This window comes from Hirsutella rhossiliensis, assembly GCF_020360975.1.
Source record: "Hirsutella rhossiliensis strain HR02 chromosome Unknown scaffold00011, whole genome shotgun sequence".
NCBI lineage: Eukaryota > Fungi > Ascomycota > Sordariomycetes > Hypocreales > Ophiocordycipitaceae > Hirsutella > Hirsutella rhossiliensis.
The window spans coordinates 2,169,510-2,185,896 of record NW_025408677.1 but is presented as its reverse complement, the minus strand read 5'-3'; the positions used below and the strand labels follow the sequence as shown (position 1 = coordinate 2,185,896).

Below are 16,387 nucleotides of genomic sequence, written 5' to 3'. Positions count from 1 at the left end.
TCCATATCGCCATTATTACCCCTTACTCTTCTCGTGCCTGGCTTCCAGAGGAAACTCACGGACCGCATGCTCCTTTAAGTCCTCCAATCTATCACGTCCCGGAGCCGAGCCTGCGCCGAAAACGGGCGAAGGGGGGGGTATCAAACTTCAAATGCAACTTCTTCCGATTTCATGTCCGGCCATGGCGCCTTCACGCTAATCAGAAACTGACAGTGACAAGTAAAAGATAAAGGGGTATAAAAAAAGGAATGGCAAGAACAAAATATGAGTGCGTGTCGTCTGGACGAGTGCAGAATCTACTGCAAACTGACATTTATCCTTCGCGTAACACGACGAATTTATGTGGGGGACATTGTCGGTCCTTCGAGATCATGCATTCTCATCGGAGAGGCCGAACAGAAAAGGGAGTCGTCTGAGAGGCATTTGGTTGAGGTTAAGATTGCCTGGTGCCGATGACGTCGACAATCCAGCCCAGTTCGCTGACAAAATCGTCCAGTCCGGTGTCAATGGTCGTGCCCAACAGATTGGCTCCGTTGATACGCTCGGCAGAGTCGGTTCGGGCCAAGAGGCGTGGAGAATGAAGGCCGCCCGTGGCCGCGCTCGACTCGGCCACCGTCTTCACCCCGTCGTGATGTTGGGGTAGACTGTAGCCCTTGAATGACTGTTCCGTGGAAGACAGACTCAGAGACGGCATGTGAAAGAAATGGTCCCCATCGTTGCACGACAAAACCTCATCTTCATCGTTGGAGTCATAAAAAGACGGCAGTTCGTCCTCGACTAGCTGGGGGGAGACGGGAGAGGTGACCATGCTCGAAGTGGCCGAGATGGACCAGCGAATCTGCCGATTGGTCTCAAGCTTGGGCAAGGGGGGACCGTGCGAAGAGTCTGAATTTTGCCTCTTCTCCGTCTCCTGCTGCTTGGTCGAAGGGCGCGGCGCGATGAGGGTGAGGGAGCTCGAGTTCGTAACGGTCTGGGCCATTGTGTCCGAGGATGTAGAGCGTTGAAAGGGGGGCGGCGATAGAGATGTGGCATACAGCTGGTTCTCGGAGGCAGCCGAAGTCGCAAAGTTGTCGTCGTCCACCTCCTCGGCCACGTCGTCGGGTATGCTCAAGTCCGGCGACAACTGACTGGCGACTGAGGGGGGTTGCGCCGACAAATCCTCAGATAAGAACTGGCGCAAAGACTCGGGGGATATGTCCCTCATCCGACCACAACTCTCATGGGGAGTGAAGTAGCGAGTCTGATCCGCAGTGGGCAAAAACTGGACCGAGTGTTCGGCGGCTTGGCCGCATGCTGAGGACTGGGTTGGATCGCGGACAGGCAGCCTCCGGGTGAATAGACGCTTCCACGAGGGAGTCGATGGGGGCGAACGGAGGGGCAAGCGGTGAGGGAGGAGCGCTGGGGCCGAAGCAAGACGACGAGCCGTCATGCCCGACGTCGAGTCGTGAGGCGGTCGCGGCGTCGAAAACTTGGCTTCTGGGTCCATTGTCTTGAAGCTCTCCTCGTGCAAGGAGTTGAGGGAGGCGCTGCGCTGGCGCAAACAACGTTCAATTGGAACAGTCAGGGTGTTGACAGTCTGGCCGGGGAGAAAGGGGCAGGCCGTCGTCCAAGGCTCCGCGGGATCGTACGTCTCGGTGGAGCCGTTGACCTCGTACTGCAGAAGGGCAGAGGAGGTTGTCAGCCAAGAAAGGGCAATGTCCGGGGGCGACGGGTCCTTACATAGTAGTAGTAGGTGGCGCCCATTTTGAGGCCCCCATTCCTGCGTAAGCCGTTTATGCTGGCCTCGTTGTCGCAAACAATGTCCTTGAAGGAATAGCATCCCCTCCACTGGTCGCGACCGCGGCGGACATCGCGATTCATGGCGTAGCACGCGGAAAAGTTGTCCCAGGAGCCAATGAGCTGGACGCATTGGACCGAGGGGTCCGTCTGGCTGGAAGTACGGTGTCAGCTTTGTGTCAGACAGAGACCTATGCGCTTCTGCACGCGTGAGAAGGCAGTAAGCGGAGACGGCCACTCCGCCATGGACTCGACGATTGGCGGCCGATTGGCGCGCCGCCAGCCTCGAGGCGGGCCCAGCGAGACAAGACGAGAATGGCCAGGAGATTGGATCTCCGCGGGATCTGTTGGGATAGAGTGTGGCATACCGACGAAACGCTGGTCGAGGGGGTCGACCCGCGTGCCTCGGGGTTGTGAGCGACGCAAGGGGTCATGGCCGACAAAGAACAAGAATAGACAAAATGGAATAACGTTTCATGATACAGGCGGAATTTTGGGTCTCGCGTGGCAGTGCATAAGCTTGCAGGGAAGAAGGAGCCGGTTGGTAAGAGGAATGGCAGGAAATGAAACGACGAGACGGATATTGAGAGCCAATGAAGCAAGGAGGACGGCGACACCCCTTTCTTCTTTGGGCATGAAGAGGCAGAAAGGCGGGCAACGCTATAAAAAGACGTGGAAGGGGAGAAGAAAAGAACGAGGACCGAAGACAGGTCAAACTCACAGGAGAAAAGTAATGAGAGTCGTTGTAGGGTCCATCCTGTTCGGCGTGTAATTGCATGTATGTATGCATGTGCCTGCCTCGGATCTGCCTCACGCCCAGCGCCAGGCTGCTGTTCCCTTGCTCAAGGCCAAGATCAAGGGTTCGGTCGGAATGAACAGTCGGTGGCCGCAAGACGGTTTCAATCAGCGAAGGGTCGGGGCGCGGAATGACGGTGGCATGGCTGAAGAGTCGAGACGGCGGGTAACCGGAATTGACCAATCAATGACGGCTGGAACAGAGCGATGATGACCTGAACAAGCGCCGCAATAGGCGAGGGAAGCTAACAGTCGAGTCGAGAGGGAGGGGGGAAAGGGGGATGGCGTCGCCTAAAATAAAGCAAAGAGATGGTCGATAAGACGGGAAGGCGAGAGCGTTTGGGTTCGGCGGTGGAGAGTCCGGGGGAGCCGTTTGTCGCAGAGTGCGTGCCACGTCCTCGTCCTCCCTCGCCGAAGTGGAGGCGGATGAGTGTGAGCTGAAGTGAGTGAGGCGACGAGGCAACGGTGAACTTTGGCGCCCCTCCCTGTGGTAGGTATAATAAGGGGATGTCTGTTCCCGCTGCAGAGTGTCGATAGCGGGCTACGGAAGCGCGGCGGCAAGCGTTCCGTCTGACAGCCGTGTTGGTGGTGAGGATGTAGGGAGAGGTGGCGGTGGTGAGTAATGAGACGGGCGATGATGTTTCTTAATATTTGGCCAGACGAGTATCCGTGCTTGCCACTTGCGGGCGAATGGTGGTACGTGTGGTGGCCGGCTGAAGTTGGCAGCGTCTGCGTTGAGAAAACGAGTCAGCCATGCCATGGATGTGACGTGATGTGACGGATGGGGATTTTGATTCATCCCTGGAAGCTGAAGAGGCGTCGCAGATTGGCTGTCTCGTCAGCTCTTCTCCGTGGACCGAAGGCTCCGCGCCTGTACGGTTGGAGCGCTGCCGTAGCGCGGCGAGCTTATTAAATGGGCATGCTTGTGCTGCTGCTGACGGAAATGATGGAAAGGGACGTGACATGGGCCCGGGATTGGCCTGTGGTTGACGATGTTGGATGGGCGGGTGGATGGATGAATGTGGGATGGTGTTTCGCCCCTCCATGGTGCTGGGAGGGGCCAGTACAGGGGGTACGATGGTGCGGTTGCCCAGAGACTCGGCTGATGGATAGCAGGAAGCAAGTACAGTAGGGTACAGTAGGGTACAGTAGGGTACAGTAGGGTACAGTAGGTACTGCGTTCGGTCGGGATGGTGTGTTGTTGGCAAGTGCGCCTTCCACTAGTGCCTCTGTAGGTCGGCAAAGGCAAGCAGGTACCCTGCGATAGGCTGTTAGGAAAGAAGGCTAGCAGACCGCAACTACCGAAAGCGCCAGCACCAACAAGCAAAGCAAAGCAAAGCAAAGCAAAGCAAAGCAAAGCAAAGCAAAAGCAGCACTCTTACAAGACAGTACTGTACACGTTGGCTCCGGTAAGCTCTTTGCAGTCATCAGCCAACTAACTGCCCACGAGTCCCAAGACGTCATGACGCGGGCGGGCACCTGACATTGACCTGCTGTAGGCAATCACTTGCGGTTAAGTAAGCAGGGCAGCCTCAAGCCGTGTCCGGGGCACGACATGCGGGTACGGGCAGGACCCGTTAATGTGTCATCGACGGAGCACCAAGCCCGTGCCATGTGCATGTAGCATCTGAGTACTGTATCCACAAAGTACACGCTGGAGCTGTGGGCCTTGGGGGACGGGAAAGAGATTGACAAGGGGGCCTGCCGCCCACATCTACCTGCCTCCGCTTTGTGGGCGATCCCGAGGACCCAGAAAACAGCGGCAGCATGACAGCATCTGTTTCCTTGTTGCACAACAGCACGGCCCTTCATTTCAATGTTGATTTGCCTGCTGTAGGGCCCTGGTCATCGGCGGCCCGCCTGCCAAACAGATTGTTGATTCGCCGTCGCCCCTTTTTCTTTTTTCCCCTTTTCTGACTTCTTGAATACTTCCCTTCTGGTTCCCATGCTCCCGTCCCCGGCTGATTGGGCTGCAGCCCGGCCCCCGCCGCGGCGTCGAGCCAATGATGATGCTACAGGGCAATCTGTATTTATCATGCCGCCTGCAGACTACTGTAGGGGATTGACCAAAAGTAGGCAAGGCTGCCCTCTTCCTTCTTCCACGGATCCCACGTAATTAATTACTGTTGGTCTGTATCCGTAGATGTGTGTAGATGTCCCCTGGCAGTTCCTGGATGTGGCTTTTCAGCTTCTTGAAAGACTCTGCTCCAGCCAATTAGTTATCTACAGTCCTGTATCCGTACACGAGCCAAGCCGACGTGTATTCGTAGATGGACGCATGCATGCACGTGTGTATGATACACGCTGTCGTTACACACACATGCACGGCATCCATCCATTGCACAGCAGCAAAGAACTTACCGACAGTACGAAGTAGACGCCAGCCACTTCTTTTGCTCCAGCTCGACAGGCATTGGCGCCCGCCACATCCACGTCACCACCTTTCCCACAAGGCAGCAGCAAGCGAGAGAGGAACAGAGGTGGAGGCCTTTTCCCAACTACCCCCGACAAACCAAAACATGTCGTTGTCGTACATGTGCTCTTGCCCGTCTCTGACCCGAGCATCTCATATCTCATATCCCGTACCCCGTATCCCGTACCCCGTATCCCGATGCTCGTCCGCCTGCCTGCAGGCGTCATGACCGGTGGCAGCTGACACGCACATACCGGTAGGCCACAGGGGAGCGACTCCCGTCCAATCTCTTCCTCTCCCTGCCGGCCAGCTGCCGAGCTATACACGCGTGTATATGTATGACCGCCTCTCCCTCCTTCTCTCGGGTCGCCATGCTGCTGCTGCTCCCGACGCTGCCCGTCACTTCAAAGCCTAGACGCGGTCTTCTCCATCTCCACTCGCTCATCTCTCCTCCATGCGGGCGACCCCGATGGCAATGGCCCGTGCCACCTCTCCACGAAGCGAGTGCGGGCCCGTTGCAATATTGCGTGCTCCTCGGGCCAGCAGCCATTCTCTCTCCCGTTCCGCCGTCGTGTCTTTGCCTCCTCCCACACATATACATGCATACCGGTACATGCGCCCAATGCACATGCATCCGCACAAAGTAAATGCGTGACCGCATACATGTACATGTATTTGGCCCATGGCGCCGCGCCGCGCGGAATCACCAAGAAACAAGAGACACAGAGAGAATCATCGTTGTACAAGGACTACAAGGACACAAGGTGCAACGCTCTCATCGCCTCGGCCGGCGAAATTAGCTCCCGTCGGCTTGGAGCTGACTTGAGTCCCGGACACAAGCTTGACTCTGCCCGTTACCCTCGACTCTTCAGCCCGGCCTAGTTTCTCTGCGGCTGAGCAGGCCGGCCCGCGTCTCATATACCAAGCAGCTGTCGTGCCACCGCTCGCTGATCCTCCCGGGCACGGGCGAAAAGAGGCGAGAGACCGTTTCAGGTCATGTATATTACCATGGCGAGGTTCTGCTCAAAGCCATGCTGGTGGACGACGCTTCGTCCAATATCTGTTTCCTTTCCCATTCTCCCATCTCACACATTCTCTCACCTGCTCTCTCGCAAGCCATCCATCGGCAAAAGCGAGTGACGAGCCCATTCCAGCACAGCAAGATGTAGTCGACAGACGACGTCCCTTCTGGACCGCTCGTCTGCGCGGCGGTTCCCTCGCAAGCCGCCCGACACCAAGCAGCCTCGTGTGTTTGGCGCGACCCGAAGCCAGCAGCACTTTGGGTGGAGCATCTGAGAGAGCCGTCGCATCGCCTCCGCAAGCCTCATGTGCAATCTGTGGTGCGAGAGCAAGCAGATGAGGTATGATGCTGGTCCATCCACCATGATTCCAGAGTTTCTCTACTCCCAACGCCACAATCCCAGCCAGACCCCTACCTATAAGTCCAGTCATCAAAAGAGGGAATCTAGTCCCCAGGCGCACATTGTACACATGAAAAAAGTGCCCCTGCATCCCTCGGAGCCCTAGACAGGTCTGTCCGTCATGAAGGAGAGGAGGGGCGGGGGGCGCTGAAGAGCCGAAGAGGATATGTAAGTGACGAGCTATTAGTATGGCTTCGGGTCGTTTTGGCCACGCCGTCATCCAAAAGCTGCCGCCTCGGACCGGGTTGCCGAGAAACAAAGCGAATGTAATTAGGTCTTCCCAACATAGGTGGAGAGGATAAGATCATACAGGGGTCCCGGGACTGGGACAAGAGGTGTTTGCCAAATAGCCTAGTTATGGCCGTCGTCTATGTCGTCTTGGCGGAGGCACGCTGCCTGTCAGCGAGCCGGTCCGCGCGGCTGCCCTTGTACTTGGTGCCCAGCAACGAGTCCCAAAAGGTGAAGAAGGGCTGCGAGAAATTGGCCTTGATGCCCCACGTCTGATGGTGGATGTCGTGGTAGGCGGCATTGTTGCTCGTGATGAGCTGGAGGGGATCCCAGGGGAAGGCGTAGCCGCAGTGGTCGTCGATGGTCTTGATGGTAGAGAAGGTGAAGAAGCAGGTGCCCTGGCGCAGCGTCATGCCCGTGACCTTGAAGGCCATGCCAGCGCCGAGGGTGTCGAGCAGGAATCCCTCGATGGGATGGTTGTACAGGGCGCCGTAGGCATAGGGGACGTAGAGGCGGTGGTGCCTCGAGTGAAAGGTAGCTATACGGGGAGAGCAACGTCAGCAGGGATGCCGCAGACAAGACCTGGAAAAGACGGTTCGGCCGCGCTTCGACTTACTGTACATCCAGCGGTTCATGTGCATGAGGCGATGGAGAAAGTATTGCCACGTGTCAAGGATGAAGATGGCAGTAAAGAACTGCAGGGCCGGGATCAGGACGTGGTAGATGAGCTTGGCAGCCGTGAGCTCCCAGGGGGCAAAGGCCGGGGCGGCGGCGTCAGAGGTGGCCAGGAAAGGATAGTAGCCGCCAGCGAGGGCGCCGGCCAGCAGAGGATGCGAGGCGGACATGTTCTTGGAGATGGCCGAGGCATTGAGGCCGAGCAGGCCGAGCAGGCTAGGCAGGGCACGCTGAGCGAGACGAAGGCGGGTGGCCCAGACAGCGACATCGTACTCGGCCTTGCCGAACATCTCGGGGGGTTCCGTCATGGCGAGGGCGGCGCCGGTGACGACCTGGATGAGCTGCTGGACGACAACGTCGCGGGCGACCTCGTAGCGGCTGGCATGATTGCGGCGGGTGATTTCGTCGGGGGTGTGGAGGCGGTACTGGGGGAAGAGGTCGAGGACATCGACGACGTGGAAGGACAGCGACATGACCCAGTAGACGACGACGGGCAGGACGAGGGAGAGCCAGAAGTCGGATATCCAGGCAAAGACGTCGCCCGTGGGTTCGAGGCTATACGAAGGAAGGGACGGCAGGGCCGATTCGAAGAGGCTCTGGTTGGCCATGGCGGCGGATAGCAAGGAGAAAGCTGCAGAGGGGCCAGGAGACGTTTGGTTGACCATGACGGCGCCTCTGGCCTGTGTTTGTTTGTTCGGTGGATCGATGCGCCGCTGCGTTGGTGGGGGAGGCCGGATCAGGCCGGGGAATCGAGGCGGCGGCGGCGTCGGCTGGGCCGATTGGACGCGTTGGTCGACTAAGGAGCGGGCAAGGAGCGGGCTGCCTGTCAATGGCAGTGACGACGGCAGTGTAACGGGACGATATCGGTGCGAAGACGCGTGAGGTAACAGCCGTCGATTGAGCGTCTCGGGCGAGGATAGTCGATAAAGTCGTCGGGACAAGGAGGATAGATGACGCGGGCGACGCAAACGGACCGAGGGAAAGGCAAGGGAGGAGAGCAAGAGTCAAGGCGACGAGGGAAAGTGAGGGCCAACGGGGAAAGGGAATGACGATGAGTGAGAAGGGCAAAAGGAGGCGGAGAAGTGGGAGGACGAGGGTGAGAGGACGAGGATGAAAAGGAATTGGGACGAATTTAGGGGAGGAGTGGCGGCGTCTTTCTGTGTGGCGTCGTCGTATGTCGCGGCAGTATCGGAGGCTCGGATTTGGGGTCTATGGAGCCGGTGGAGCCAGGCCGGCAAGCGCCCCGAGGTACTGTACGGCGTACTTTACAGTGGACAGTAGGGACGCGTGGTTGAAAAATACAGGGCGGTTTCTGGTTGCTTTTGCGAGTTGGCGGAGGACCCCCTTTTCTTGCCTTTTTGCCTTTGGTTTGGTTTGTTGTTTTACCTTTTTGCCTCGTCTTTTCTGGGGAACCTTTCTTTGCATTGATTTTTCCGTTCCTGAATTCTGCTCCTCCTTTTTTCTCCGATCTCTTATCAATCTCGGCTGCCAAGTGTCCCGGCTCGACGACATCACGCGCGACATCAGGCCACCCATTCACCACTAGGTACTCTCTGCTCCTTGGGTACGCGTATATGGGACGCGAGCGCGCATATGCACGTGTAGACGAGTGCCGTCGGTACGAGTTGCCGTGGTGAGAGGCATTTCTATGCACGCGCCGCAGACATCATCGCACCCTCCTTAGTAAGCCAGCCACCACATAGGTAAGGTAGCCGGGCCAAGGAGACGGCCGAGACGACTCTCGACTTTGCCCGCCTCCACTCTCCAGAGTCCGCCCAGAAAAACGTACTAAAATTCGCATTCATATACGTCCTGTCACCATGATGAATTTCTCCCCAGTAAATCCTCCATAGACAATCCCTTTTTGGTACTGGTGGTTGGTGGCCTGGTCTTGAAGGTATAGGTACCTAGCTCACGCCTCTACTCCGCCATCAGCCCTCACACATGCCACCGGAAGCCCGCCAGTCGACAGTAGCAGTACAAATAAAGGCGCCTAACAATTGAAAGGTAAAAAAAAAGTAACCCCCCACCATCCATGCCGCCCCTCATCCCACTGCTATACCACACTTTTTTCCACTCCTCTCTCCCTCTCCCTCTCTCCTACCCGCCATCGTCTCTCCGTCTCTCATCTCCACTCACGCAGATTCTTTGCCTCTCCGTCGCCAGTCTCCTCTCCTCCATCGCCTTTGTTGTAAAGCCGTCACCATGATCATCTACAAGGTAACGCAACCTCGCCCCCGCCCCTCTGTTTACCCCGCCGTGGCCTATTTTCCCCGCGGCTTCGTCCTTGTCCGTCGTTCGCTTCGACGTATTCCGCGGAATACTGACACATGTCCTCCAAATAGGACATCCTCACCGGCGACGAGGTCATCTCCGACTCGTACGACCTCACGGAGATCGACGGCATCGTCTACGAGGCCGACTGCGCCATGATCACCGAGGGTGCCGTCCAAGTCAGTATGTCGCATATCCAATCTTCCATGTTGGCTCTGCCAGGCACGCACGACTGTCCGCCCTCGAGTCACGCGATGCGATGCAACACTCGTCTCTCACGCCGCGTGCTCTTTGCACTTGCCCCTTCGCGCCTGCTTGTCCTTTTCCCCTGGCGCTGACCCTGAGGCTCCCCGCTCTCTAGACACCGGTGCCAACGCTTCCGCCGAGGGTGGCGATGACGAGGCTACTGAGGATGCGGATATCAAGGTCAATAACATTGTCCACTCCTTCCGCCTCCAGTCTACCTCGTTCGACAAGAAGGGCTACCTCGCCTACCTCAAAGGTGCGACACCAACCCATGGCTACACATCTCCAGGCGCCCCAGCGCCGCTAACGTCGCCATGCTCTTCTCAGGCTACATGAAGGCTGTCAAGGCCGCGCTCCAGGAGAAGAAAGCCCCCGCCGAGACCATCACCGCCTTTGAAAAGGGTGCCCAGACCTATGTCAAGGAGAAGCTACTTCCCAACTTCAAGGACTTTGAGTTCTACACCGGCGAGTCCATGAACCCCGACGGCCTGTAAGTCTCAACCCTCTGCCTTTTGCCTCGCCATAAGAACGCGTGCTCATGTACATGGCCAGCGTTGTCCTCCTCAACTACCGCGAGGACGGTGTTACCCCATACATCATTGTCTGGAAGCATGGCCTCACCGAGATGAAGGTGTAAGGCATATGCTCTTGGTCGAATCTTGCATATGCCTCTGATTTGTTGGGGCGATGGTTTTAGAAAATGCCACACGTTGTCTGCTTTCCCCCGCGAGCGCCAGGCGCATCTCACAGCCCACTTTAGCAAGATGAGCGTAAAAAAAAGAGACAAGGAGGGAGACAGTTGCCGCTCCTGACCACCGCGCTCAAGCCCGATTAGAGGGTACAGCCATGCATGTGCGCGCGCGGAGACGATTGGCCAAGTAGGAGACGTTCCGACAGATTGTCCTTCAGAATGCTGGCCTGGTAGACATGGGAATTGGCGGCGGTGCACTGTCGTCGCTTCCGCCGACAACAAGAGACTGGGTCGAGCCGTCAACCCCGGGCTTCTTCTTGGGCGGCGGGGGCGGGGGCGGCTTCTTCTTCCCCGGTAAACCAGGACCCGTCGCCGGCGAGCCAGAATCCTCGGTCGTAGTCTGCTGCTTGTTCACATAGGCCCCGACCTTGTCCATGACGCCGTATTTGTGGTTGAGGTTGTTTGTGCGCTTGATGCCAGCCTCGACCTGGTCCCCGTGCCGCTGTCTAAAGTTGTTGGCCGTGCTGGCGGCGGCTTTGGCGTCGGACAACGACACCGACGAGGGATTCTTGTGAAAGGCCGAGGCCGTCTTGAGCGTCGCCTGCTTCTGTGCCCACGTCGTGCCTTGGCTCGGAGGAGGCGTGGCTGAGGAGTCCGACGGCATGCCCAGCGTGGAGAACTTATCCTGGAGCCCATTCAGGCGTGAGCCGAAGCCGCCCCCGCCGCTTTTGGTCCCGACTGCCGCGGCGGATCTCGGGGGGGGAGGCGAGGCACTGGGGCTGGGGCGTCCGATGCCAAGCCCCGGCACCGACACGCCGGCAGCGCCCAGCCTGGTGACGGCCCCCTGGTTCAGGTAGCGGTCGGGCGAGTGGGACGAGCCGGCGCTTGGCGGCGGCGGGGGGCTGTGCCTGGCTCCCCTCGGGGGCAGTCGCGGAGGGAGGCTCGGCGGCGCGGGCTTGGTCGCCGGGGCACCAGCGTACGAGGCCGCAGGGCTTGCTCTGCCGTCTGCGCCATCTCTCCGGCCGGGCGGCGGGGGCAGATGATCGGTCCTGAGCCCGGTCGTGTTCACCTGGTACGGTCGGCTCGGCTGCGTCGCCAGCTGCGTCTCCGGCGACTGGTCGCGCTGCGCGGCCGAGGCAGCGACGGGCCTGCGGGCGGCGGTCGAAGACGGCGGCGGCGGCGGCGGCGGTTGGGCAAGGCCGGAGCCGGTGCGTCGCGGGGGTGGGGCAAAGCCCGAAGGGTCCTTGAGGTCGGAGAGGGGACGGGAGACGTGGTCGGCACGGTTCGCCGGCGGCGACGACGACGAGTCTTTGTTGCGGCCCATTAGGCTCGACTGCGGCAGGCGCGTGAGTGGCTCGGACGGGCGACGGGAATTGGATGGGGGATTGAAGAACGCACCACCTGGCCCCTGAGCGTCGTGCCCTCCTTCTCGGGATGCCATCCATTCTTGACAAAGTCTTTGAGGTTTGACATTGTCCCTTTGGCGTTTGCCCGTTGGCGGGTCGTTGTCTGCCTCGGTGGTTATGTCTGCAGGGGAATGGAGGGATTTGGGAGACCCGCTCTGTTGTCAGAACTACCTACCTACAAAGTGCGGATGCAAACTATAGGTACCCGGTATAACCAAGTATTTTGCTGCGTGTACCTTGGTAGGTATGTACTGTGAAAAAAAGGCCTATAGTAATACGTGGTAGGATGGTATCTAGATTATAACTTGCTTCATAATCCACATACTCTCTTCACATCTCAGGAGTATTTCAATTCTCGCATGTACTTAAAAATTCCACGTAAAACGTACATGATTTATATTGCAAGCCGAGCCGTGAACTTGGTCTTTACGCGAAAGGGTGTTTCTCCTCAGGTAGCCAAGATTCTATAGCCTTGGTGCAAGGTGGACTCTCAGGTCGTTTTTCATCCATACAGTATACGTTTTCTGGTCCAGCCACTCGGATTTGGGTTCGGCAAGGGTCATGTCAAAGCTGAAAAGGGTGCGTGCTAGGGCCAAGCGCGCCACAGCGGGCCCAAAGCTATTCATTTCCCTCAGCTCGACACTTTTCGGCGACGGGCTCATCTGGTCCTACTCACCTCTTGCCGAGGCAGTTCCTCGTTCCAGCTGAGAAGGGCCGGTGCGATTCCAGACGGTCGCCCGGCTTTCCATTGGCGCCCAGGAAGCGCTCAGGCTCGTAGCTATATGGATCAGACCAGTTGTCCCCGGAATGATAGACTGCGTAGTGCCAGCAGGCGACGTTGGTCTTGGAAGCAAAGTCAGCACGCTCCGAAAAAGAGATCCAGCTCATCCACCAACATTTTGTGGAATGTCATGCCCTGCAATGCTTGCGCCGCCCTTGGGGACGACCCGCGGTAGGCCGACGGGGACCGGCGGGTACCGGCGAAGGGCTTCATTGATACAGGCTCGAAGGTACGGCAGCCGCTGCACGGAGAGCACTGTGATTTCCGCGTCCGATTTGAAAGTCGAACGCACCTCGTCCACCAGCCTTTGCAAGGCGTTTGGGTTCTGCAGCAGAAGGTAGGTGATGCCAGACAGCAGCGCCGATAGCGTTTCCGTTCCGGAGGCGATGACCACTCCAGCATTGCTGATGGCGTATTCCAAGTCGGGTTGCTTGATCCGGAACCGACAAGAAAACTGTCAGTTTGCGGCATCAAGCCTGGGAGTTTTGCCTCGCGACTGTGGTATCATACCGAGCCGTCTTCGTTCAAGAGCCTGAGGACCATGGCATTACCCCGGCCGAAGCGCTTATCCACAGATTTCGTCATCTTGTTCACGAGGGGAGAAGCGACTATCTTGATGCATAACCTCACCAGCCCGACGAAAGGCATGATAATCCAGTCGATTTTGAGGTACTTCAGGGCCTGGGCAAGAGAAAAAAACTTGAACATCTGGTAAACCAACGCGAGCATAGGGTGGTTACGGGTAGTTTCCAGACAGCCGAAAGGGTTTCCAAGAACCAAGTCACACACGACGTCGAAGGCGAGCCAGTTATACCAGTCCGTGATGACGACTTGGCACTTGGTCTCGGGTGTATCGACTCCCTCTGTGGCGCACTGCTCGCGCAGCTTTCTCGTGAAGACGTCCACATATCCCTTGATGATGGAGTCTTGATTTTGAAGACTAAAGCCAGGTGCCAGTCGACGTCGAGTCAATACGTGGTTGTGCGCGGTCTCAGTAAATATCTGGGGGCTGACCACCAAATCGTGATAAAAATGTGTCGACTTAGTCATCTCGTCGCTTCCACTAGAACGGCCTGATTCACGATTGTAAATTTCTTCCCATGCCCGCGGGTCAGTGAAGGCGAGATCGTTGTAGGCGACGCGGACGACTGGGCCGTACTGGTCGTGGAGATGCTTGACATGGAAGACCAGGCTGCCACGGAAGAGGTGGTACAGAAAGGGCAAGCATGTGGCGCGATGCAGGAGTGGCCCCGGAAACTGGCGAAGCGGATGGAAGTAGAGGTTGTAGGTGACGTGTTGTATCCAGTAGAGCACAAGCTGTTGCGAGTTGGATATTAGCCGCTCAGAGTCTGTGCCAGATTGAAGCGCAGCAAGCATCGTCATACCACGACGGCGGCGGCGGCAACAAGGCTGCCGCTTCCCGCATTACTCGTCAACTGGGTGTAATAGTCGAAAATCATGGCGACGAGGAGAGGCAAAGACTGCATCCGATGGGTGCCGACGTGGATGTGCTTCAACGTCAACGGGATACACCGCCATTTTTAAACAGACTTGTAAGCCTTGCGTATAAGGACAGGGCAAGTGTGTGAGCTGGTACTGCGGTCGGCATTGCTTCTGCCACATGACACGGCCAGGAGTTGCATCGAGATGAGGGTCCGATGGCGAGAGGCCTCGGCCAGCAGAGTCATGCCCTGCAGTGCCCAATGCATCGCCCATCAACGCTTTCCGTGAAGTCGCCCAGCCTTTGGAGGCGGTGGCGGCTGTGGGCTGCAGCCTGCATCGACACGTTGAGCGTTGGATACATCATCTCCTGGCGCTCGTGTATGCCGAGCCAGATGGATGCGACTGCTTCACAAGCTCTGGTTGAGAGTGCCAGCATCGGTCGGAACCAAGGACGGGTCATCACATGATAAGTCACGTGCTAAGCCGACTTTCCGAATTAGGACCGAACTCCTGGATTACCTAAGGATTTTCAGTGAACCCAAGTACTTTGTACCTCGAAGCTGTTGATGGATGGCCTCGTCTCTTGTTGGCGACGACACGGGATCCAGCAGTCTCATCCCATCTCCCTCACTGGCTCGCGAACCTTCAGCCGTCACCGCCCCAGCCCGACCGAGCTATCACGTCCCTTCGACTTGAGGCTGCCTCCATCCGATCCCGTCCTGTTCATCCGTCCATCACGATTCTCATCTACACAACGCGTCGCGTCTCCCTCGGCGCGACGGCGACCATCAACCTCGTCTTCTTCCTTCCATGTCTGCCTCAAACAGCTCCGACTATGAGCTCCTGACTGAGCACTTTAGCTATCCTCCCGTTGTACGTCGCCCTTCCCCTCCCCGGCCCCGCCATCAATCTCCCGACTTTGTCTCTCCCTCGGCTAACGCTTGCTTCTCTCTTCCCGAGCAGTCCCTCCTCGACGACATCATAAACACCGTCAACGTCCTCGCCGACCGCGCTCTCGACTCAGTCGAGCGCCTGCTACTCTCCATCCCCCCAAACAAGCTCGGCTTCCCCCAAAAGTCCCGTCGCAATGGCGATGCCACCCCCGCCGACGACGACGACGCGGCCGCCGCGGCCAAGCGCGAAATCGAAAACGGCACCCACCAGCTCGAGACGCTGCTCAACGCCTCCATCGACAAAAACTTTGACCTCTTTGAGCTCTACACCATGCGCAACATTCTCACCGTCCGCCCTCAGGATCGGCCCTACATGCGCCTTGCACACTACGACGGGCTGGACTTACCCCTGGCCTCGTCGCACAGTCCCCAACATCAGGTGGATCGGCCGACGGTCGAGTCGGTGACGGCCCTTCGCCGCCGCCTCCAGGCCAGCCAGAAGCTGCACGTCGCGCTCGAGGCCGAAAGAGTACGCAACGACGCTCTGCTGCGCAAGCTCAAGGCTCTTCTGGGCCTGCGCGACCAGGCGGAAGGAGAAGGGGACGTAAAAAAGGAAGACCGAGGGGCGCGGGACGAGCTCCAACCCAGCCCCTTTGGCTTCCTCGGCGACAAGGGCAACCTCACCGACGGCGGCAGCGAGCAGCCCATAACCACGACGACGGAGTTTGCCCTCTCCCAGCTCCAGGCCCTGCGCTCCCTCTCCGTCTCGCTGCGAACCCTCCTCCCCGACCTCGGCACCGCAGACCCAGCCACAGGCCAAGAGAGCGATGGCGACGACGACGACGAGGCGGTGGCGGCGGCGTCCAATAAGCAGCAGCGAGCGTCGTCGGACAAGCCGCATAGCAAGTCGTGGCGCCGCGAGCGCGCCGAGTACATCGAGGCGTCGTCGCGCAAGTACCTCGAGCGCGTGGGCGGGCTCGAGCTCGGCCCGCGCGGCGACGTGCGCGACGGAGAGTGGCCTGGCGAGGGCCGGCGGCTGACGCGTGACGAGGTCGACGGCCTGGAGCGCACGGCGGCCGTGCTGGGCGGTGGCGGTGGCGGTGGAACGGGAGGATTGGGCGAACGCAGGCGTGCCGAGGACGCCATGGACGATGATGACGCGCCCGCCACCGGGGGCGGGTGAGCTCGGCAAAAGAGTGGCGTTGGGAGTCTCGCCGGGGGTTCTTCCTAACCCCCCATCTTTTCTTGCGCTGCTTCGGAGAGACAAGAAAAGTGACTTGTCGGATGTGGACGGAAGAGGGAGGATATACCAACAGGACCGGGTTTTTTGTCATAGACGAGGCGT

The 16,387-nt window shown here is 58.5% G+C and overlaps 6 protein-coding genes across 6 annotated transcripts; 2 read left to right on the top strand and 4 right to left on the bottom strand.

Annotated features, from left to right (window-relative positions):
* Nucleotides 1-433: 433 nt before the first annotated feature.
* Nucleotides 434-2,532, bottom strand: HRG_09055 (uncharacterized protein; the record flags this gene model as incomplete). The annotated part of the gene is made up of 3 exons (XM_044867526.1): nt 434-1,654; nt 1,720-1,930; nt 2,498-2,532. 3 exons carry the CDS (start codon nt 2,530-2,532, stop codon nt 434-436), a joined length of 1,467 nt encoding a protein of 488 aa, XP_044717547.1.
* A 4,241-nt stretch (nt 2,533-6,773) lies between these two features.
* HRG_09054 (fatty acid hydroxylase superfamily domain-containing protein) lies at nt 6,774-7,916 on the bottom strand (the record flags this gene model as incomplete). Its single annotated transcript, XM_044867525.1, has 2 exons — nt 6,774-7,171; nt 7,250-7,916. 2 exons carry the CDS (start codon nt 7,914-7,916, stop codon nt 6,774-6,776), a joined length of 1,065 nt encoding a protein of 354 aa, XP_044717546.1.
* Nucleotides 7,917-9,513: 1,597 nt separating this feature from the next.
* Nucleotides 9,514-10,465, top strand: HRG_09053 (uncharacterized protein; the record flags this gene model as incomplete). The annotated part of the gene is made up of 5 exons (XM_044867524.1): nt 9,514-9,528; nt 9,654-9,765; nt 9,944-10,084; nt 10,156-10,318; nt 10,381-10,465. The coding sequence occupies 5 exons, from the start codon at nt 9,514-9,516 to the stop codon at nt 10,463-10,465; spliced, it is 516 nt and encodes a 171-aa protein (XP_044717545.1).
* A 268-nt stretch (nt 10,466-10,733) lies between these two features.
* On the bottom strand, nt 10,734-11,992 carry HRG_09052 (GMP synthase; the record flags this gene model as incomplete). Its single annotated transcript, XM_044867523.1, has 3 exons — nt 10,734-11,025; nt 11,080-11,852; nt 11,918-11,992. 3 exons carry the CDS (start codon nt 11,990-11,992, stop codon nt 10,734-10,736), a joined length of 1,140 nt encoding a protein of 379 aa, XP_044717544.1.
* A 397-nt stretch (nt 11,993-12,389) lies between these two features.
* On the bottom strand, nt 12,390-14,166 carry HRG_09051 (cytochrome p450 domain-containing protein; the record flags this gene model as incomplete). The annotated part of the gene is made up of 6 exons (XM_044867522.1): nt 12,390-12,543; nt 12,602-12,768; nt 12,822-13,136; nt 13,217-13,646; nt 13,692-14,023; nt 14,092-14,166. 6 exons carry the CDS (start codon nt 14,164-14,166, stop codon nt 12,390-12,392), a joined length of 1,473 nt encoding a protein of 490 aa, XP_044717543.1.
* A 793-nt stretch (nt 14,167-14,959) lies between these two features.
* HRG_09050 (mis12 protein) lies at nt 14,960-16,225 on the top strand (the record flags this gene model as incomplete). Its single annotated transcript, XM_044867521.1, has 2 exons — nt 14,960-15,022; nt 15,113-16,225. 2 exons carry the CDS (start codon nt 14,960-14,962, stop codon nt 16,223-16,225), a joined length of 1,176 nt encoding a protein of 391 aa, XP_044717542.1.
* Between the last annotated feature and the right edge of the window lie 162 nt (nt 16,226-16,387).